Genomic DNA, 22,390 nt, shown 5'->3' with positions numbered 1-22,390 from the left:
AATGGCCCACTTGCCATCTAAATGTCTACTTTAATACTTTGAACAAAACAGGAGCTCAGTAAATGCACTTGAAAAATTAACTCACTATTCACTTCTATTGATGGGACCTGTTGATAACACATTATAATGTGTTTGTTCTTCTGTTATAAAGATTGGTGTCTATACCAGGATTTAGTGGAGTTTATTTATATGGATTCTAGAGACAAATGTTTATTTATTGTATGTGTGTGGATGTGAATAAGGCTTTTCCTAAAGATCTTTAATCTGCAGTCTGGAAGGTATGTTGTAAAGAGTAGAGGAAGGTATTGGGATGACAAGTGCACTTCAGAAAAATGTCTGAGCTTGAAAAATAAATGTTTACACTAAATGTTTAAGTGCTTCGGTTAATTTCTTGTATTTATTATTGTTTGGGATGCTTTTCTTTCACAATAAAGGAGATTCATTTGTTTCTGTATTTTAAGCCATCAATAAAAATACATTTTGTTGTGCTCACTTCAGTAGTACATATACTAAAATTGGAATGATACAGAGAAGATTAGCATGGCCCCTGTGCAAGGATGACATCCAAATTCGTGAATCATTCCATATTTTTGTCCCTCATTCATTATTACTATGTGCCTTAAATATTACTGTAAAAGATTTGTAATTCACTTTGCCCACAATAAAAAAAAAGGCACAACTAAGAAAAAATACATTTTGTTCTATATTTTAAATATATCCTTAGCAAATATTCTGGTCTTGTTTATGTTGATCCATGTGCCATTGGCACCTGTCATTTTTCATATGGTAAATGTCAGAGGCAAAAGTGTTTATTGGGAGAAGACAGAAAGAGGAATGGGTATTTGCTGTCCCAGAGAAGATCCATCAATCAAGTAGGTAACTGAGTATATATTTCTCATTTAACGTCCTGCTGAGAGAAATGCCACTCAGTAAAATGCATGAGATTTGAATCCCACATTTTCCCTACTGCTGTAAAGTAAATCCATTCTCTTATTGCAATAAATTGTTCATTTGTCAAATGTTGTGACTTTTCTGTATTAAGTCAACTAATTGTGTGCTTGCCTGTGTATGAATTAGTGGCTCTGACATCAGCTAGCCATGCCAACAGATGGCTTGTCCCTAGTCAGTGATGTTGAGTTTGGTTCCCCTTTCTTTCCCTTTCTTGCTCCTCCTGGGATGTCTGAGCACTGCTTATACTTGGTTGTAGTGTGATCACTGTTTAGTTCCAAGTTCACACATTTAGTTGTGAGATTTCACACATTTAGTTGTGGTTCTTATAAACACTTGTCTGTAGTTCACCAGAAATTAATTTCTTTCCCTTTTTTCCCTTTCTGGACTTTACCTGGCAGGCCAATAGTTCAAGAGCTATTCTTGACTTGGGTCTCAGCTGCCACTTACCAGCAGTGATTGGTGGACCAAGTGGTGCCAGAGTGGAACGTAAGCTTCCCAACTGCAGAGCATATGCTCCAGCCCTTTGATCTCGCCAGTCCCATGGACATGTTTTATTTTTATTTATTTATTTAAAAAAAGTAGTAGTCTTCCCTTGTAGACCCGAGGGTCAGAGAAGGTCAAGAGCCACTCTGGGTAACTAATACCTTTGTTGAGCAGAATTGAAGTTTCTATGCTTAGATTCATTGATTTAATGCTGTGGGGAGAGAGAGAAAGAGAGAGAGAGATAAAGAGATTGTGTGTCTGTTTAAGTTGTACAGGTGATCAAATTTAGGGCATAGTGCATGTAAAGCACTATGCTCTATTCCTTTGGCTTGTCTTCTGGGCTCCAAAGATCACACATGGCACTGGTGACTCCAAACATTAGTGTTTCCAAAATTGCCCTTGGATGCAAGATGGTGGGATGCAAAGAATGGAACTTTCAGCTCTTTTTCTACAGGTAGAAACTCTACCACTGAATAGGCCCAGGACCCTATTTAATCATTTTTACTCAGAACAGGCTCAGACTATATTAATCAATAGAATTATTAAAAGTAATCAACTCATTTACAGGAATCCTCTTATCTAAAAATCAGACTGGTAGTTTCAAAACCTTTGAACACAATGACAACCTGGGAACTGGTCGGAAGGAAACTTGGAGTCAGTCAACTTAGCCAGAGAGACAGAAAGGAAGGGGGGAAGGACAGTCTCTATTTCAGGCAGCAGAACATTCTCAGAAATCTCCCGGGAAGTTCAGAAGGCAAATCAGTCACTGAGCTTAAACGTGCAGAGAAGACTGGGAAGTGTAGTATTTTTAGCCAAGAATTTTCCTGTCCCGATATATCTAGGATTCTGTTTGTAAGGAAGGAAAGGAAGGTGGACATCCAGGAAATGTCCCAGCAATTCATAGAGACCGCAGGCACTCTGGAGCTTCCTGGGCTGATCTTGCTGGCCAAACAGGAGCCTCTTCTTCCCATCTTGGAGACATTCATTCTTGTAGACATTTATCCTTGGGTCACAGTCTCACTGCTAATGATCATGCAGCTAAGAACAAAAACTTTAAAAATATAGGGCAGGAGCAATAGTACAGCAGTAGCGAGTTTGCCTTCATATAGCGGACCTGAGTTCAATCCCTGGAATTCCATATATTCCCGCAAACTTCTCCAAGAGTGATCCCTGAGCATAGAGCCAAGAGAAAGCCCTGGGCATCCACTGGTGTGACCCCAGAAGCAAATAAATAAATAAATAAATAAATAAATAAATAAATAAGAGATTAAATAAGGGGGAAACAGGTTGCATTGGCAATGCTGCAGATTACAGAATCTTTGAGCACATGCATCGTGGAACCCTGGGCAGGAAAACTTAACATGTTCTCAAATAGGAAATGAAAATGTAGTTTTGCCAATGGTCAGTCTTTGCCACAGTGGCAGTATGTTTTAAAGATGATGGATGGGGCAGGAGAGATAGCACAGCGGTAGGGCGTTTGCCTACCTGCGGCTGACCCAGGACCAAAGGTGGTTCGAATTCCAGCATCCCATATGGTCCCCAGTGCCTGCCAGGAGTGATTTCTGAGCAGATAGCCAGGAGTAACTGCTGAGTGCCACCGGATGTAGCCCAAAAACAAACAAACAAAAAATAAAGATGATGGAACTTATGCTTTGATTATAAAATCAGGTGTTTTGTCATGCTGCCTTTAGACGTTTTCAGCATGATAAGATTCTTGACACAAAACCTCTGGCAGAAGAGGACATGCTGAAGACCTTTGGCTAGTATGCTGGTGTGTGTGTGTGTGTGTGTGTGTGTGTGTGTGTGTGTGTGTGTGTGTGTGTGTGTGTGGTTTATTTGGTCCACATCAGGTTGTACTCAGGGATTCCTCCTGGCTCAGAAATTGCCCTTGGTTTGGGGGACCATATGGGATGCTGGGGGATCGAATCTGCATTTGTCCTGGGTCAGCCAAATGCAAGGCAAATGCCTTACCTGTGCTACCACTCTGGTCCCATAGTGTGATGGTATTAAGGTCACCCACAGAAAAGTAAATAAAGGTAATGAAAGTTCAATAGACATCACCAGGAATTTTTTTTTTTTTTTTTTTTTTTTTTTTTAGATTTTGGGCCACACCTGGTGATACTCGGGTTACTCCTGGCTCTGGCTCTGAGGTCAGGAATCACTCCTGGCAGGCTCAGGAGACCACATGAGATGCTGGAGACAGAACCCAGGTCGACCCTGTGTAAGCCAACCACCCTAGCTGCTGTGTTATCATTCCAGCCCTAAAGAAAGGTTTTATTTATTTATTTTTTGCACCACACCTGGTTGTGCTCAGGGGTTATTCCTGTTCTGCACTCAGGAATTACTCTTGGTGGTCTCAGAGAACCATATGGGATGCCGAGGATCGAACCTGGGTTGGCTGCATGCAAGGCAATGCCCTACCTGCTGTGCATCTCATCACTAAGATTAAAAAAAAGTAATGGTGTTTAAAGATATTTTAAAAAAAAACCATAAAAAACGATTTAAAAAATATTTGAAAGGGCCTGGAGAGATAGCACAGCGGTGTTTGCCTTGCAAGCAGCCGATCCAGGACCAAAGGTGGTTGGTTCGAATCCCGGTGTCCCATATGGTCCCCCGTGCCTGCCAGGAGCTATTTCTGAGCAGACAGCCAGGAGTAACCCCTGAGCACTGCCGGGTGTGACCCAAAAACTAAAAAAAAAAAAAAAAAATATTTATTTATTTTTTGCACCACACCTGGCTGTGCTCAGGGGTTATTCCTGTTCTGCACTCAGGAATTACTCTTGGTGGTCTCAGAGAACCATATGGGATGCCGAGGATCGAACCTGGGTTGGCTGCATGCAAGGCAATGCCCTACCTGCTGTGCATCTCATCACTAAGATTAAAAAAAAGTAATGGTGTTTAAAGATATTTAAAAAAAAAACCATAAAAAACGATTTAAAAAATATTTGAAAGGGCCTGGAGAGATAGCACAGCAGCGTTTGCCTTGCAAGCAGCTGATCCAGGACCAAAGGTGGTTGGTTCGAATCCCGGTGTCCCATATGGTCCCCTGTGCCTGCCAGGAGCTATTTCTGAGCAGACAGCTAGGAGTAACCCCTGAGCACCGCCGGGTGTGGCCCCAAAAAACAAAACAAAACAAAACAAAAATATCTGAAAAAGGGACTTTCTAGGTGTTGTTCCAGGATTGTCAGTGCTCTTACTACTGGGAAGTGTGCTCCAGAGCTAAGGGTGGTAGGTGTGTGTGTGTGTGTGTGTGTGTGTGTGTGTGTGTGTGTGTGTGTGTGTGTGTGTGTATGTAGCCAGACAATAGGAATCAGGCTTTGGGTGTCATAAAAATATGAAAAGTATCAATTCTGGGGGCAGGGAGATAGCACAAAAGACTGGATGGTTTTGCATGCAGGTTTTACATGCAAGAGACACAGGATCCCCAGCATTGCATGTTTCCTCAAGAACAGTCAAAAGTGACCCACCACAATTCTTTAGCCCTGGCTAAAGAAACTGTGGTTTATAGCTAGAGAAACTGTGGTACATATATATAATGGAATATTATGCAGCTGTCAGAAGAGATGAAGTCATGAAATTTTCCTATACATGGATGTACATGGAATCTATCATGCTGAGTGAAATAAGTCAGAGGGAGAGAGATAGACACAGAATGGTCTCACTCACTCATCTATGGGTTTTGAGAAAAAATAAAAGACATTTGTGCAATGATTCTCAGAGACAAAAGAGAGGAGGACTGGAAGGTCCAGCTCACAACTTGAAGCCCACCACAGAGAGTGATGGGTGCAGTTAGAGAAATAATTACGTCGAGAACCATCATAACAAAATATGACTGAATGAGGGAAGTAGAAAGCCTGTCTAGAGCACAGGCCGGTGTGGGGTGGGGAGGAGGAACACTTGAGACATTGGTGATGGGAATGTTGCACTGGTGAAGGTTGTTTTGTTTTGTTTTTTAAAACAATAGTGGTGATTATCTTTAATAAAAACAACAACAACAACAACAAAAATAATTAGGCAACAAAAAGGAACTAAATGGATCCAACTAGGAAAAAAAAAAAGCAAAAAAAAAAAAAAAAAAATGACCCACCAGGAGCTCTGAGCTAGTGCTGCAAGGTATATTTGAATAGCTGAAAAAAAAATACAAGAAAAATATTTTATGGAAGATTTGCTTTTAATAGTGTTCTTTGAACTCTTGCATATTAAATATATTTCATCATTGGACTTCCATCCTTTTGAATTTCCTTGGAGCATTTGACATGACTGTGTGACCTCAGCCTTTCTTATTTGCCTTCAATTTGATTTTCTTCCTAGCTTTCCTTTCTTCTTTCTTCCACTTTGTTTTTAGCACCTCAGGGCAGCTGCCACCTCCCCTCCCCTTATTTTAAGATTCTTCTCAAGCCCTGGACTTAGTGTGGGGAAGAATGCAGGGAAAGACAAGGGACTCTCCCAGGCCATCTGAATTAGGTGGGCATTAGATAAGATGAAAGTGAGGTGGACATCATGGACCCCATAAAACAGGTTGCAGGGAGAATGTACAAAGACCCAAGTATTCCCTTCTATTTCTCCTATGAAAGTGCCACCCTCTGAGCTCAGCCAGATATGCTCTAGCTCTAATCTAAAGGCCAGAGAAAATTTGCTTGTGCCTATTAAGCATGATCCCATGATGCCTTTCATTGTCAACATTTGTGTCTAATCTCCTGCTCACAGTGGGGCTAAGGAAGAAACTGAAGCTCATATATGCTTAGACCACCCCCTGTCCCTCCAGCCCACCTATAGGATTTACTCACCAGCATGGGGGCAAGGAAAGAAGTGAGCTCAGGGCATACTGCCCAGGCACTCAGCACTTCTGTCTCTGTCCAACACAAGTGGCCTCCCACAAGCTTACCTGAACATCATATCACTCCTCCTATCCCCCCCACACACACTCTGCACCCCAGAAAGAGGAAGGAGGAGACTAGCAGGATCTGGGTGGAGTGGCTGGAGAGGTGAGAGAAGGAGACAATGGGGCTGAAGTTCAGAAGGGAGATGTTGCTATTACCCTCAAGTGGAGGAGACAGAGGCAGAGGCCAGTGGGGAGTGGAGTGGAGAGGAGCCTGGTTTTAGGGGCTAAGTATGAGATGACGCATTTGAGAGGCAAAGACAAGTAGAAGATAAGAGACTTGGGCTCATAGAGGGTGTGTAAAGACCATCACAGGAAGCTTGTTGGCAAATAGTTTGCTCGTCCAGCAAATAGCTGGACCAGAGAGAAACTCAGGAAACAGCTAGAACAGACATGGCTGTGCTGGGGACTATGCAGTGAAGGGCTGGATCATCTAGCTCTTGACAGTGGCCTCTATCTCTAATCTGTCTTTCTAGCCCCACCCCACTCCCTTAGAAATACTGGATCAGGTGAGGAGAGAGAAGCCTCAGTACTAATGGTGAAGAAGGGAACCTGAAGACTTGAGTGTGTGGGAGAAGGAGGGACGTGCAGGGGTCAGCTTCCTTGGTAGGTGCATCCTCAGGACACATGGAGGGTGAGGTAGGGAGATGATCAAATCACCTTGCAGGGCTGAGAGAGAGCTCAGGGGGCTCAGTGAGTGCTTTGCATGCAAGTGGCCTGGGTTTGAGTCCCAGCACCACATGATTCACTGATGACTTCAAAAGTGACCCCAGAGTAAGGTCAGGTGTGCACTTGTGCCGCCCTTGTTCCCATTAAAAGAAGACCTGTGCATGGACTTAGAAGTTCTCTTTATTTTCCCTGAAAGATGAAGCAGGGAGAGCTGACCATGGAGAGAGGACACTGGACAGCCATGAGGATGTTTAGGAGAGCAGGAGAGAGACAAGGACAAGGATGCAGCAGGCAGGATGACTGCAGGGGCAACTCAGCGAGTGGTTTGATACCTGTTTGATGCCAGACTCAGATGTCTCTCTTTCCACTCAGGCCTGGTGGAAATCAAATAAGGAGGTGTCTTTTGAATTCTGGTGGCAGTGATGGAAAGAGAGGAGTAGAGGGACAACTTGGCAACTGAATCTGTAGGACAGGCTGAGGGATAGAAGAGAAATAATGGAGAGACAGAGAGAAGCCAGTGGATGGGAAGAAGCTCATTGTGGGGGGTATAGATTTCCTCAGCATCTCTGTGAGTTTGAGCTCTCTTACATGAAGAATGGATGGACGTTGGGGCCGGAGAGATAGCACAGTGGTAGGGCATTTGCCTTGCAAGTGGCCGACCCAGGACCAATGTTGGTTCGAATCCCATTGGTTTGTATCCCATATGGTCCCTTGTGCCTGCAAGGAGCAATTTCTGAGCACAGAGCCAGAAGTAACTTCTGAACACCGCTGGGTATGGCCCAAAAACCAAAAACCAAAACAAAAACAAAAATACAAACAAACAAAAAAAGAATGGACAGACGCTCGCTCTTCCAGCAAGACAGGCAGCAAAGACACCTTGTAAAGCATAGTTAGAGGCTCCCAGCAGTTCTATAAAGGGAAAAATGAGGGTTGATGGGAACAGTATAGTCTGGTACAACACCCCAAACAAATACTGAGAAACACTTGTTCTATGGGGTCCCTACTGAACTCCACAGGCTGACTTCAGCCCCAGCCCCTTTGTTATGCAGCTCCTTCTGAGGGGTGCCCAGGGGGCGTGCCAGGACGTTCACTCCTATTCATTGTCTTCTTCTCACATGAACTCTGGAGTGACTGTGCCTGTGGCTTTGGGGACAAGTCATAGATCTGCACCCAGGTGTAATGGAAGGTAGAAGAATGAACCCTCTTCTTTCTCTTTCTCTCCCCCCTTCTCATTTTCTCTCTCCTACATCTAGGCCTGTGTTCAGGCCTCACTCCTGTGCTCAGGAATCTCTCCTGGCAGGGTTCTGGGAGCCCTAGACTGTTCTGGGAATGAATTGGGGTCAGGCGCATGCAATGATTTTATTTCAAACATTATATTTATACATATTATATTTAAACCCACAAGTTTTTATTTGTGAGTCAGGTTGGATGTTTCTGTGTCTTCTAGTCATTATTTCATTGTAGCAATGCTATCTAAAATGCCAAAGGTTCCACACATACTTCCATTTCTAGTCACCTTTTTTCTTTTATTTATTTATTTTTTTTGTTTTTTTGTTTTTTGGGTCACACCAGGCAGCGTTCAGGGGTTACTCCTGGCTCTACACTCAGAAATCACTCCTGACAGGCCCGGGGACCATATGGGATGCTGGGATTCAAACCACCATTCTTCTGCATGCAAGGCAAATGTCTTTCCAGCAATCTTTCTAGCCCCTCTAGTCATCTGTTTTCTTAAAAATTGTGAATGCATTTAAGAAGCCTTACGTATAAGAGGACTATTAAACAACTAAGAAAACAGGAAGGAGTCCAAGTGGCTTTTTCCTGATCCACCCTGGAAACCCTAACCTTTTCATCTAAGAGGCTTTCCTCCTAAGAATTACAACACAGTATTAGATTTCCTACTGATTTGGCTTTCGTGTAAACATATTCCTCCTAAGTCTGATTTTATGTCTTCATTCAACATCGTATGTTTTACTCAGTCAGTCTTCTGATTTTTTCAAGTGTTGGAACATAAAAACCTCTTGTTCATAAGACCCAAGGATGGTGGTAGACCAAGGAATTCTGGCTTGAGTTCCAGAGGCCAAATGGCAGGCGCCGTGGAGAAACTGACTTTGATGCCCTCCCCAGACACCCCACCCTCTGTCTCTGGGGAGGTGCCTTCGTGGGAACAGCCACCAGAAGACCAAACACTACCAGTTCAGTTTGTTCCTGTTTCCCATGGGGGTGCAGATACATCTTGGGATCCATGAAATTGGTAAATAAACAGGCCCAGGGGTTTGACTCATGCCCATTCACTCACAGGAAACTCACCTGCAAATCAGTCTTGTCTATTCATCGGTCAATTATTCTCTGAACGCCTGTTTGATGCCAGACTCAGGTGTCTCTCTTTCCACTCAGGCCTGGTGGAAATCAAATAAGGAGGTGTCTTTTGAACTCTGGTGGCAGTGGTGGAAAGAGGGGAGTAGAGGGACAACTTGGCAATTGAATCTGTAAGACAGGCTGAGGGATAGAAGAGAAACAATGGAGAGACAGAGAGATGCCAGTGGATGGGAAAAATCCGGGTGACTGCTTATCATCAAACTAATCACCCCAACAGAGACACCACTGAGCATGTAGATTACACAGGAGACAAACATGTCAGTTTCACCTTATTGAAAGCAACAATGGTCCCCATTTTTTGCCAGAGGAGAAATAAAGGGGTGCTGAGAATGTGGGTTCTGGAATCAGACTCCTGGTCCAAGACTTATTCCACAATAATCGCAGCCTTCTGAAATGACTTTGCTTCCTGTCCTCCCATCTTCTGGCCCCTCCTTCTGCTGTTGCTGGCCTTGTGAGGGTCCCACTGTTTTCCTATTTGCAAGGATCAACCACCCAGAGCTGCAGAGACATCAGCCCTTCAGCCCCTGCCTCCAGTCACTTCTGAGCATTTGCTTCCTCTTTCTCCACTGATCTGGATCTCTGTTGTCCTCTTTGCTCCTGTGAGCATTATCTTTGATTGCCATCTGCGGCAGTGTCCCTCTTCTGTCTGGTGTGCTCTCCACTGTAGCCTGAGGAATGACCTTTACAGATACACCTTGGCTCTTGTTTCTTGGAAGTCTTTCAGAATGAGGCCCCAGCCTACCTGTCCCATCTAGTACCCCCACCCCAAACTTCCCCTTTGGGAACCACCAATCTCTCCTCTATATCTAAGTGGTTTCGGGTTTTGAGGAACTAGCTTTTATTTGAACTCTCCACAAAACTGTACTCCTGAAGTCTGGCTCATTTTAGACAGGACACACCAAGTCCTGAGATCTCTTTAAAAAAAAAAATCTTTTTTTGCCGCACACTTGATGATACTCAGAGGTTATTCCTGGCTCTGCCCTTAATTACTCCTGTTGGGACTTGAGGGTCCATATGGGATACTGATTGTTTAAACCTGGATTGTTTATGTACAAGGCAGGCGCCACATCTGATGTGGTCCCAGAAGCTCACATTTTATTATTTATTTATTTATTTATTTATTTATTTATTTATTGTTTTTTGGGTCACACCCGGCAGCGCTCAGGGGTTAATCCTGGCTCTGTGCTCAGAAATTGTTCCTGGCAGGCTCAGGGGACCATATGGAATGCCGGGATTCAAACCACCATCCTTCTGCATGCAAGGCAAACGCCTTAGCTCACATTTAAAAATAATGCTCTGGGCCGGGCGGTGACGCTAAAGGTAAGGTGCCTGCCTTGCCTGCACTAGCCTTGGACGAACCGCGGTTCGATCCCCCGGTGTCCCATATGGTCCCCCAAGCCAGGAGCAACTTCTGAGCACATAGCCAGGAGTAACCCCTGAGCGTTACCGGGTGTGGCCCAAAAACCAAAAAACAAACAAACAAACAAAAATAATGCTCTGCTATTCATACTCAGAGCCCATGGGAACGACTCCTGAGATGACTGAAGGGTAGTGGCTGAATCATGCAGGGATGGAACACAAGCCTCATGCATACAAGGTGTATATGTTCTATATCTTGAGTAATCCTCTTGGCCCCAAAGGAATTAGGTTTTTTTTTTGGGGGGGGAGGCAGGGTGACCAGAGTCACATCCAGTGGAACTGGCAGACACTCCCAACTTGAGACTGTCTTTGTTCCCAGTGTCACTCAGAGGATTATGCAGTGCTGGGAATTAAGCCCAGGAAAGATATCACTGAGCCACAGCCCCACCTTCAAAGGATCTATTCTAAAATAGAATGTGCATGTATTTGTGTTTATTTTATTGAGGGGCCATGCCTGGTAATGCTCAGGGATTATTCCTGTCTCTGTGCTCAAGGATCACACCTGGAAGGACTTCTTAGGGGATCATATTTAGTGCTGGGAGTGAAGGATGATTGGCATTGCCTAAGGCAAACTAACTCCCCTACCCCGGTAGGTACTCTGTCTCCAGCCCTCATGTTTACCCCGGTATTCTGTCTCTGGCCCCTCATGCCTATGCTTTGAAGGACTGTGGTCCTGTTACTTCCATGCCTGCAGCCCTGTCAGTCAGGAAGCTTTGATACCTCGGCCTTTGTGTCAGGTTTGTTTCTCCTCATTCACTTCATGTGCTTTTTCTCTCTTGTTGGTTCTTCACTGTTCTAAGTCCAGGACATGATAAGGTACAGTGACCAGAAAGGTTTCTCTTGGGTCTCCAGGTCCACCATGAAGGGAAAAACCCTTGGAACCTGAGTGCCTTGTGGGTCTAGCACAACTCTTTTCAGGGGGCTGAGTGTTGGTTGGGGATGAGGGAGGACCCATCTCACAGGTCACCTCCAAACCCAGGTCCCCAAGTGTCTCCTCTCCTCATGTTTAGTTCTTTTCCTTATTACACCATTGCGCTTTTCTGTCTGACTGATCCATGATGATATGTCTTCTTGATGGAATGAAAACTTATTCACTCACAACTTGTGTATTACAAGGATGACTGACTGAAATAATCCCAATACACAGAACCGTGCAATCAATTTATTCACCAATCTAAGGGAGAGAAAAAGCAGGACCACAATTTGTGAGAGGTGGAAGAGATTTTAAAAATGAGACCCAATGGAATCATTGGAGGTGCTGGTCTCTTCCCTGGTCATGCTGTAGACAGCAGACTTAGATCCTTCAGGAACTTGGATTGTATCAGCGATGCTCCACCTTTTTGTTTGTTTGTTTGTTTGTTTGTTTTTCCGGCCACACTCGGTGACTCTCAGGGGTTACTCCTGGCTCTGCGCTCAGAAATCGCTTCTGGCTTAGGGGTACCATCTGGAACCCCGGGGATCGAACCGTTGTCGGTCCTAGGCTAGCGCGCGCGCAAGGCAAACGCCTTACGGTCTGCGCCACCGCTCCTGCCCCGATGCTCAACCCTTTTGACCCGCCGGTGCAGTCCCGACCTAGCCCGCTGGGAGGCGCTCCAAACACGCTGGCTTACGGTCAAATGAAAACTACATTTCCCAGCATCCCGCGCGCCACGACCACTTCCGGAGTCAGCGGACAACATGGCGGCGCCCGAGGAGCACGACGAAGTTGCTAGTGTCTCTCTCCAGCCGGCGGTGGAGGAGGAAGAAGCGAAAACGTTTAAAGACCTGGTGAGAGTGGTTGACGTAGGCTCTTTTCTGTACTGCTACTGTCATTGGGTTGACGGGCACAGCTGTAGCGGGTGGATCTAACTTCAGATACCCCATGCCCGGAATTTCTGGAGCTGGGTGCATGCACACGCGCTACTTGCACCTCTGGGTTGGGACGGTCCGAGGCCTGTGTGGTCCTGGGCCTTTGCTTTGCACTTTGTGCTGGTTCTAGATCTGTCCCCGAGTGTGTGCGGCCAGTCGGGAATATGATGTGGCTTTGGAGTAAGCTTCCACGGGGTTGAATTCCCACTCCATCCTTGACTGGGGCTTACCTCCCTGGGCCTCACTTTCTACATCTGTGAGTTGGGTTAAGATCTCAGCTCGGCGGAATGTGGATTCCGTAAAAGAATGCATATATATGCATACATACATATATGTACATATATACATATATACGCTGGGGGGAAAAAGAATGCATATAGAATGGGCTTCCGGCCTGCTCATGTATTTGACAGCGGGCTGCATGGGTTCATTAGAATCGCCTTTCAGTGCAATGTGAGGAGCCACTGGCTTCCTAGAGAGAGGCGTGCATGTGTTTGTTTTTGCTAAAGTCTCTCTCTCTCTCTCTCTCTCTCTCTCTCTCTCTCTCTCTCTCCCCCCCCCCTCATTTTATTCAAAGGGTGTGACTGATGTGCTGTGTGAAGCTTGTGACCAGCTGGGATGGACCAAACCCACCAAGATCCAGATTGAAGCGATTCCTTTGGCCTTACAAGGTAGGTTGAAATGACTACAGTGGCTTTAGTGCAGTTGCATTATGGGCTTTATTTATTTATTTATTTATTTATTTATTTATTTATTTATTTATTTATTTATTGGTTTTTGGGTCACACCCGGCAGCGCTCAGGGGTTACTCCTGGCTCTATGCTCAGAAATCGCCCCTGGCAGGCACAGGGGACCATATGGGATGCTGGGATTCGAACCATCGACCTCCTGCATGAAAGGCAAATGCCTTACCTCTATGCTGTCTCTCCAGCCCCGTAATATGGGCTTTAGATTCAGTGAAATACTGAATGCTCTGAGCACTTTTGCCTGCATACTTCAATCAGAGCGTGGTTCCCAGGGCTAGAAAGAAAATGGTTTACTGGGCTTCACACTTGGTTGAGAGAGGCCATGTTGATCCCATGACTACAGGATTCCCTAACCCCTGCACAGTAGCACAAAGCCAGGAATATCCCTTAAGTACAACCCCTCAAAAAAGCATAAAGGTCCTTAAAGATACAAAGTGTGGGGGCCATGGGATAGTACTATAATTGGCAAATCACTGTTTGGTTGGCCCATATCCAACAAATATCTACCTCTACCCCATCCCCTGGCTTAAATTATAAAGTTGTGGTTATGAAAAAGTAATTCTGTTAGGTCAGACTTAGTTTCTTTTCCTAAAGAAAAACTTTGGTCCTGACATGCCCAGTCTAAAAAACCCTTTCCTCACCCTCTCAGTAAGCCTAAGCTCTAGGTAAGGTCTAGGATGGCTTCTTAGTTTCCTTTATCAACTCATTCTCATCTTTCTGGCTTTAAAATCTGTTGCTCAGCATCCTTATGCTTCTCTTGCCCTGTATGAGGCCCTCCATTTTTTTTTTTTTTTTTATGGTTTTTGGGTCACATCTGGCAGCACTCAGAGGTTACTCCTGGCTCTACACTCAGTAATCGTTCCTGGCAGGCTTGGGGGACCATATCGGATGCCAGGATTCGAATCACTGTCCTGTATGCAAGGCAAATGCCCTACCTCTATGCCGTCTCTCTGGCCCCCAAGGTCCTCTGTCTTTTTAAACTTACCCACTTTGCTCCCTTCCTCTGCTTCTTTCTCAGCTTTGCTTGTGTCCAAATTTAATTTACCTTTTCCCCCACTAGCCTTTCACGACTCTTCCATATGGTGCTTTATTCCTTGGTGTGTATCTTACTGAGTTTCATCGGCACATAAACAATAAGGCCTTTGTAGTGAGTTTGCCTCTCTCATCCTTGTGTTTAGGATGTTGTTCAGAAAGACCCAGTTTTCCATGTATTTAATCTTCTACCAGTGCCTGCTTTATCCCCTGCATCATGTCCTTTTAGAAAACGGGTGCTGCAGGAAGAAAGTGTCTTTGCTAGTTGCTGTTCATTTCTTTTCAGGTCGTGATATCATCGGGCTGGCAGAAACAGGCTCTGGAAAGACCGGGGCCTTTGCTCTGCCCATCCTGAATGCTCTGTTGGATACACCTCAGCGCCTGTTTGCTCTGGTGCTCACCCCCACACGCGAGCTGGCTTTTCAGATCTCAGAGCAGTTTGAGGCTCTGGGGTCGTCCATCGGAGTGCAGTGTGGTAAGTGCCAGGAGAGGTGACAGGAGAGGGCTGGATGACAAGAGTGTGTTGATTGACAGGAGAGTGCTGAGTGACAGAATTGTGTTGAGTGACAAGGTTGTGTAGAGTGACTGGAGAGGGCTGAGTGACAGAAATATGCTGAGTAACTGAGTTGTGCTGTGTGACAGGAGTATGCCAACTGATAGGAGAGGGCTGAGTGTCAGGAATTTGCTCTGTGTCAGGAGTTGGGCCTCTTGTGGTGCGGAACAGGAGGAAACTCCCATCCTGTTTCTCACCTGCATCCCCAAGCATGTGGGGCCAGTTTGATGTATGTGGGACCCCTGGGCTGACGAGCTGCTGTGCTTTTTTAAGTTTGGGGGAAAGTTCTTGTGAGCAAAGAAGGAGGAAAAATTGAACTTTGGTTTTGAACAGTGGGTATTGGAGAAAATTAGTGTGCTATCTCTCACTTTTGGCAGTTGTTTATGATTTAGGAATATTGTCAAACATTTTTGTAATAAAGTGATATTTCACCTAAGAAAAGAAAATGAAGTGACTGTGTCTCTTTTCTGCAGCTGTGATCGTTGGTGGCATTGACTCCATGTCCCAGTCCTTGGCGCTGGCAAAGAAGCCACACGTGGTGATTGGTGAGTGGCTGGCAGAGGGTAGCAGTGAGGTTAGTAGTGAGGATGGGGCACATCTACACAAGTGGGGATCACTCTTCTTATATGCTACAACTTGGAAAGGAACTCTGAATCCTCCTTTTTAAATGTCTGAGATTGGGGGCAGGGACTTAGGAGGTCTTCTTGGTGGCATTATGCTTAGCACCACTTCTGCTCCCACCCCTAACTCTATAGCAACTCCTGGTCGACTGATTGACCACTTGGAAAATACCAAAGGGTTTAATCTGCGAGCGCTCAAGTACCTGGTCATGGATGAAGCAGACCGGATATTGAACATGGACTTTGAGACAGAGGTGAGCACCCCTCTGTGTCCCTATTCTCTCAAGTTCACAGTGCAGTACCTGCCCACCCACTGTACCCCAGGGCTTCAAACTTCACCTGTATCTCAGCAGGAGGGTTCTCCCCTCAGTTCCATATTGCTTGAGAGTTAGGCCTTCTCCACAGCCCTCCTGACCTTGCTGCAGCCAATTGAGTTGCTAGAGCTTATTCTTAACTTTCCTCTCTGGTTAGCCCTAATGATTTGGTTGAACATGCTGACGCCCAGCGAGTCCTGCAAATTCAGCCACACTCTAATGTGCATTGGCCTCAGTGTGTCCCACTGTGCTTGATTCGAGCAGCGTTATCTTTTTGGGGTGTCAGTAGATAGTCGATAAATTTTTTTAAAATATATTTAAACACCATGATTATAAACATGTTTGTAGTTGGGTTTCAGTCATAAAAAGAACACCCCTCTTCATCAGTGCAGCATTTCCACCACCAGTGTCCCATCTCCCTCCTCCCCCCCCCACCTGTATTTGACACAGGTATTCTACTTCTCTAAATCATTAACATTGTCATGATAGTTGCTAGTGTATTTGTTTCTCTAATTGTAGTCACCATTCTTTGTGGTGAGCTTCATATCATGAGCTGATCCTTCCAGCCCTCATCTCTATTATCTCTGGGTATTATTACAATAATGTCTTTTATTTTTCTTAAAACCCATAGATGAGTGACCCATATTCTGTGTCTATCTCTCTCCCTCTGACTTATTTCACTTATAATAGTTTCCATGTTCATCTGTTATATATGAAAGCATTTCCATAAGATTATCTCTGCCTGTTGTCTCACCTACTACCTTTTTGTGGGGGCACTGTTGAGAGCCTAATAAATAGGAGCAAGGTGTTCGGGGTCTTTTGGTAGAGTTTACTAGCTGGCTCCAGGTGTTTTTTGGAGCTGGTAGTAGGCTGACAAAGGATTCTGTATCCGATCTTCTTACCCCTTTACCCTCCTAACTGTGTGGCTTATTTGCTGCGGATAAATATTACAAGATCTCCTCCCCTCCAAGGGAATAGGGGAATGGGAATCAATTTCTTATTCTGGGAGCTCTTTGAGGATCCATCGATAACCAATCAAGGTGTAAACAGGACCCAACATCCATCCATGTACAGGAAAATTTCATGACTTCATTTCTCCTGATGGCTGCATAATATTCCATTGTGTATATGTACCACAGTTTCTTTAGCCATTCATCTGTTGTCAGACATCTTGGTTGTTTCCAGATTCTGGCTATTGTAAATAGTGCTGAAATGAATACATGTGTGCAGAAGGCATTTTTTTTTTGTTTGTTTGTTTCTGGGCCATACCCAGTGATGCTCAGGGATTACTCTTGGCTATGCATCCAGGAATTGCTCCTGGCTTGGGACACCCGAACTGCGGTCCATACTGAGCTAGTGCCTGCAAGGCAGATGCTTTATGCCTTGCACCACTGCCTGGCCTCCAGAAGGCATTTTTTTTCCTTTTTGTGTTCCTAGGGTATATCTCTAGGAGCAGTTTAGCTGGATCATATGGGAGCTCAATGTCCAGTTTTTTGAGGAATCTTCATATAGTTTTGCATAAAGGCTGGACTAGATGGCATTCCCATCTAGTCCTTTCATAAGAGTTCCTTTCTCTCCACATCCCTGCCAGCACTGATTGTTCTTGTTCTTTGTGATATGTGCCAGTCTCTGTGGCGTGAGGTAGTACCTCATGTTGTTTTGATTTGCATCTCCCTGATGATCATTGATATGGAGCATTTTTTTTCATGTGCCTTTTGGATATTTGTATTTCTTCATTGAGAAAGTACCTGCTCATTTCTTATCCCCATTTTTTGATGGGTTAGATTTTTTTTTTATTAAGTTCTCTCAGTACCTTATATATCTTAGATATTAGCCCCTTATCTGATGGGTATTTATTGAATAGTTTCTCCCATTCTGTTGGTGGCTTTTGTATCTTAGTCACTAAGTTCCTTTGTGGTGCAGAAACTTCTCGGCTTAATATAGTCCCATCTGTTTATCTCTGCTTCCACTTGTTTGGAGAGTTATGCTTCCTCCTTGATGATGCCTTTAGTCTCAGTGTCGTGGAGTGTTTTACCTACATGTTGTTCTATATACCTTATGGTTTCAGGTCTGATATCAAGGTCTTTTATCCATTGGATTTAACCTTTGTGCATGGTGTTAGATGGAAGTCTGAGTTGCTTTTTTGCCTGACCAGTTGTCCCAATACAATTTGTTAAAGAGGCTTTCTTTGCTCCATTTTGCACTCATTGGTTAATCAATATGTTTGGATTTAGTCCATTTGAACTTGGAACCCCCAAAGACCCTGCATGATGGTTACATGATGCTTCTTCATCTCTGTCCTTTCAAAGAGGGCCCCTGCTCTTGGGTTACACAGACTACTATGGCCCCTGGACAGCTGTAAAAGGGGCCTTTAAGGGTTTAGAAATAAGTTAGAAGGGACACTTTGATAACGTTCATTTAGAAGTTGTTGCCTGGGGGATATAAACCCCCAATTCAAGTGCTGGGATGGCTGTTTCTTCCAGCTGTTTCTCCTGGATGCTGGTTGCATTTTCTGACAGCTTTGCTGGAAGGTTGCACCAGACTACTGGAAAAACTGTTGGCTAGAATTGCTATTTCTACTGCCCTGTTGCTCCTGCCTTTCTCTCTTCTTTGGTACATCTCTGGCTGACTTGGTCCTAACCTCTGTCTCTCCCTTTCCTGGACTAGAGGTTTGCTGTAAGGCCCTTGGCTTTCCTACTTTGCCTATTAAACTGGTCTCCAGAAAAACCTTTTCTTGTCAGAGACTTTCTACTAGGCCTCTGGTAGGTGGCCTCTGACACCGCGCCATGTTCACTTTCTTCCTCTTTGTGCCATAGGTGGACAAGATCCTCAAAGTGATTCCCCGGGATCGGAAAACCTTCCTCTTCTCTGCTACCATGACCAAGAAGGTGAGGTTTTCTGGGACTCAAGTGAGTCCTTTCTCAAGTGATTGGGAAACAGACTCTCTGTTAGGGATCAGTGTGCTAATCCCAGATTTTCTGTCTTCAGGTACAAAAGCTACAGAGAGCGGCTCTGAAGAACCCTGTCAAGTGTGCTGTCTCCTCCAAATACCAGACAGTAGAGAAGCTGCAGCAATACTATCTTTTCATTCCCTCCAAGTTTAAGGTGAAGTGTTGACTCAGACTGTTCTAGCCACTCCCTCTCCTTCCTTGCCTCTCCATGAGCTGAGAGCTGTGCTAAACTTTGGAATCCTCCTGCTAGCATCCAGTACACTGTGCTTGAGTTTATTTGTTGCACATCCAGTAAAGCATTCCAAGAATTCACAGCGAGTGAGAGAAACTGACCCAGCCTCTCCTGGTGGCAGCTTTCCTCTTGTCTGGGGATTATTTTTTTTCCCTCTCCTGTAGGCCTGGACCCTGAGTCTGCTTTGATTGACACAGACCTCTCTGTTGTTTCATGTTTGTGCCCAGAGCTCAGTCTTTTCCTTTCAGGCTCAGTGACTTCTGTTGTTTTGGGTTTGTGACTTAGGATACTTACCTGGTTTACATTTTGAACGAGTTGGCTGGCAACTCCTTTATGATCTTCTGCAGTACCTGCAACAACACTCAAAGAACAGCCCTGATGCTCAGGAACCTGGGGTTCACGGCCATTCCATTGCACGGACAGATGAGCCAGGTGAGGATTCATTGGCACCCACAGACCAATGTCAGCTCATGGTTATAGTTTTGGTAGGAACAGTGCTTAGTTTTAAACATTTGGTTGCTTCTGGACATAGGGATCCTCATGTGGATTTAGGGGAATCTGCCTTTCAGTATTCCTCAGGCTGAAGTCTGGCACTCAGTGTAGTAGCTTGTATATTTGGGGTTTCGTAGTTTGTGAGACTAATTTTTTTTGTTCCTTTTTCTTTATGTTGGCAGAGCAAGCGCCTAGGGTCCCTTAATAAGTTTAAAGCAAAGGATCGTTCTATTCTTCTTGCCACTGACGTTGCCAGCCGAGGGTTGGACATCCCCCATGTGGATGTTGTTGTCAATTTTGATATTCCCACCCATTCCAAGGTGAGTCCTACCCTGGAGCGGGAAGGTTTCTGTAGTTAGAAAAACGTGTCTGTGTCCTTTATTCATCAGGCATTCAAAGCTGGGAAAGTACTTGATTTTCTCTTTTGTATTATTGTGCCAGTATCTGGAGACACAGCATGAATGCCAGTGAGTGAAGGTGACTGTGACTGGGGAAAGATGCCCTCAGTCAGAGGCATACCTGCTGGTCTTGGTCCATCATTTTCTTGGAGATGCCCATCTGAGCTTCCCCAGTCTTGGTGCTTTTCCATTTGGACTAGTGAGTTCCTGATTGTGGGGCAGCCCTTTGCCAGTAGGGTGCTTGGGCAGCATCCTGGTCCTTTCCTAGAGGGTGAATGTGATGAGCAGATGTTTTCAGATGTTCCCAAGGATCCAAGAGGACAAGAGTGTGTGTATGTGTGGGTGTACACTTTGCTGTGCTGTGGTGTCTGCTTCATCTCTGTTGTTTTGGTCACTGGTTAGTGTGGCTGCATTTTCATTTCAGAGTTGGAGAGATTCCAAGGATCTGGGGACACACGGTCTGTGGCCAGCTAGGCTGTGGCTCAGAGCACAGGCCTGATCACCCAGAATTGGTTCCCTAGATCACCTTATTGTTAACCATGGATTTGTGATCTATAGATTTATCTTTCAGTAGAAGAAAGGGAAAATGCACCAGATCTGGGCTGCCAGTGTAATAGAATCTACTTAGCTCGTGGGATTGGCCCTACCTCCATTATGAATTATTTGCTGTTGGAAATTCCAGGGACATGAACAAATGCATGTTTTGCTTCTATTCTGTCCAACTCACATTTATTTCCTTTTCTGTTTTAGGATTACATTCATCGAGTAGGACGAACAGCTCGAGCGGGACGTTCCGGGAAGAGCATTACCTTTGTCACACAGTGAGTGATTGCTATGGGGCTGAGAAGCAGGGATGGAAACAGAATGTGGCTATAGACAGTCCTGAATTGGGCTCTGTATTTTGTGGAATTGCCACTCAAGCTGCCTCATTCCATTTCTAAAATTCTAAAGTGTTAATGGTCATACCCTCTCCTCCAGGTTTTCAGGGGACATCTACTTAAACATTCTGTCCTCGAATTACCATAGTTAGTGCCTATTGACTTTTATCAGCTGAGTGATCCTGGGCAACCCATCCTTGTGCTCCTTAGTAGTTAGCAAGTTCTCCTGGCCGTGCTCAGAATGAAGCAAGTATTCCCATGGCCTGGTATTCCACACATGCCTTTCTCCTGGGTAGTGCATGGACAAGGGTGCCCTGTCAGGACAAGTGGACTCCTGATGAGGAAACTCAAGGCTCTGGCTTCCTCCAGTCAGCGGATTGGTTTGGATGGGAGTGAGACATATGGTGTCTTTCATGCCATGCTTGTATTCCTTGCCCAGGTACGATGTGGAGCTCTTCCAGCGCATCGAACACCTGATTGGGAAGAAGCTGCCAGCCTTCCCCACACAGGACGACGAGGTCATGATGCTAACTGAGCGCGTGGCTGAGGCCCAGCGATTTGCTCGCATGGTAGGCAGTCTCTCTGCTTTCCCATGCTGTTTTGCATTTTTTTCCTTTATGTTTATCTTTTGTTTTGGGGTCACACCCAGCAATGCTCAGGCTTACTCAGGACTTACTCCTGGTTCTACTCTCAGGGATCACTCCTGGCGGTGCTCAGGAGAGGGGGGGGGGATGACTATATGAGGTACTAGGAATTGAACCCAGGTTGGCCACAAGTGAAGGAAGCACTGAGACCAACATGTTAGCTCCAGTCCACTGATGCTGGGTTGTAAGGAGGGGAGAGCGGGATGTGTGTCCCATTGTTGTTCGTCAGGTTTAGCCCTGTGTGATCTGTTTTCACAGGAGCTACGGGAGCATGGGGAGAAGAAGAAGCGCCCCCGAGAAGAGGCAGGAGACAACGATGACACAGAGGGTGCTCTGGGTGTCAGGAACAAGGTGCCCGGAGGCAAAATGAAGAAGAAACGAAAAGGCCGTTAACTTCTGGAGACCTGGTGTCTGAGTGCTGCTTCGAGGAGGGGCCCTGAATTTAAGGGCCTGAGAGGAGGGGGTGTTTGCTTAAGTGGCACTCACTGGACTTTTGGAACATCCTTGGCTTTCCTCTGTGCCATGAGGCCATGCCCCAGGATGTCGTTGAGACTGTTGGAGCTCCAGCTTTGGTTCCGGTGTAGCTCTTGGTCTCCTATTACCTCCCACAGACCTTTTTCTGTTTCCAGTTGCACTTGGAGGACCCGTGTGCCAGAGCCCTCAGCCTGTCATTGAGGGGTTGACATCTGTCTGAGGAAGGCCTTAGACAATCTCAGCTTGTGCTTAATTAGCCCTTACATGGAATAATACATGTAAATATTATTTTTAAAGATTTTGGCTTCTTGAGGACCTTTCTTGTTCTTTTGTAGTAGATGTGGGTGTAGGATCTTCTTGGTGTTGTTCTATAGGGGTCATGTTCATTGTTCTCGGGGACCAAATGGTGCCAAATGTTGAACCCAGACTCC

At 45.2% G+C, this 22,390-nt stretch overlaps 1 protein-coding gene and 1 non-coding gene across 2 annotated transcripts; both read left to right on the top strand.

Moving 5' to 3' along the window:
* Nucleotides 1-485: 485 nt before the first annotated feature.
* On the top strand, nucleotides 486-592 carry LOC126023491 (U6 spliceosomal RNA). The gene has a single exon (XR_007500609.1). It is a non-coding gene; the product is annotated as a U6 spliceosomal RNA (small nuclear RNA).
* An 11,861-nt stretch (nucleotides 593-12,453) lies between these two features.
* On the top strand, nucleotides 12,454-22,132 carry DDX47 (DEAD-box helicase 47). The gene is made up of 12 exons (XM_049783318.1): nucleotides 12,454-12,544; nucleotides 13,203-13,296; nucleotides 14,690-14,878; nucleotides 15,430-15,501; nucleotides 15,712-15,830; nucleotides 18,707-18,778; nucleotides 18,879-18,995; nucleotides 19,359-19,505; nucleotides 19,748-19,885; nucleotides 20,714-20,784; nucleotides 21,281-21,410; nucleotides 21,744-22,132. The coding sequence occupies exons 1-12, from the start codon at nucleotides 12,455-12,457 to the stop codon at nucleotides 21,876-21,878; spliced, it is 1,374 nt and encodes a 457-aa protein (XP_049639275.1). The 5' UTR covers nucleotide 12,454; the 3' UTR covers nucleotides 21,879-22,132.
* The last annotated feature ends 258 nt before the right edge of the window (nucleotides 22,133-22,390 follow it).

This window comes from Suncus etruscus, chromosome 11, assembly GCF_024139225.1.
Source record: "Suncus etruscus isolate mSunEtr1 chromosome 11, mSunEtr1.pri.cur, whole genome shotgun sequence".
NCBI classification, from domain to species: Eukaryota; Metazoa; Chordata; class Mammalia; order Eulipotyphla; family Soricidae; genus Suncus; species Suncus etruscus.
This window is presented reverse-complemented; position numbering and strand designations above follow the sequence as displayed.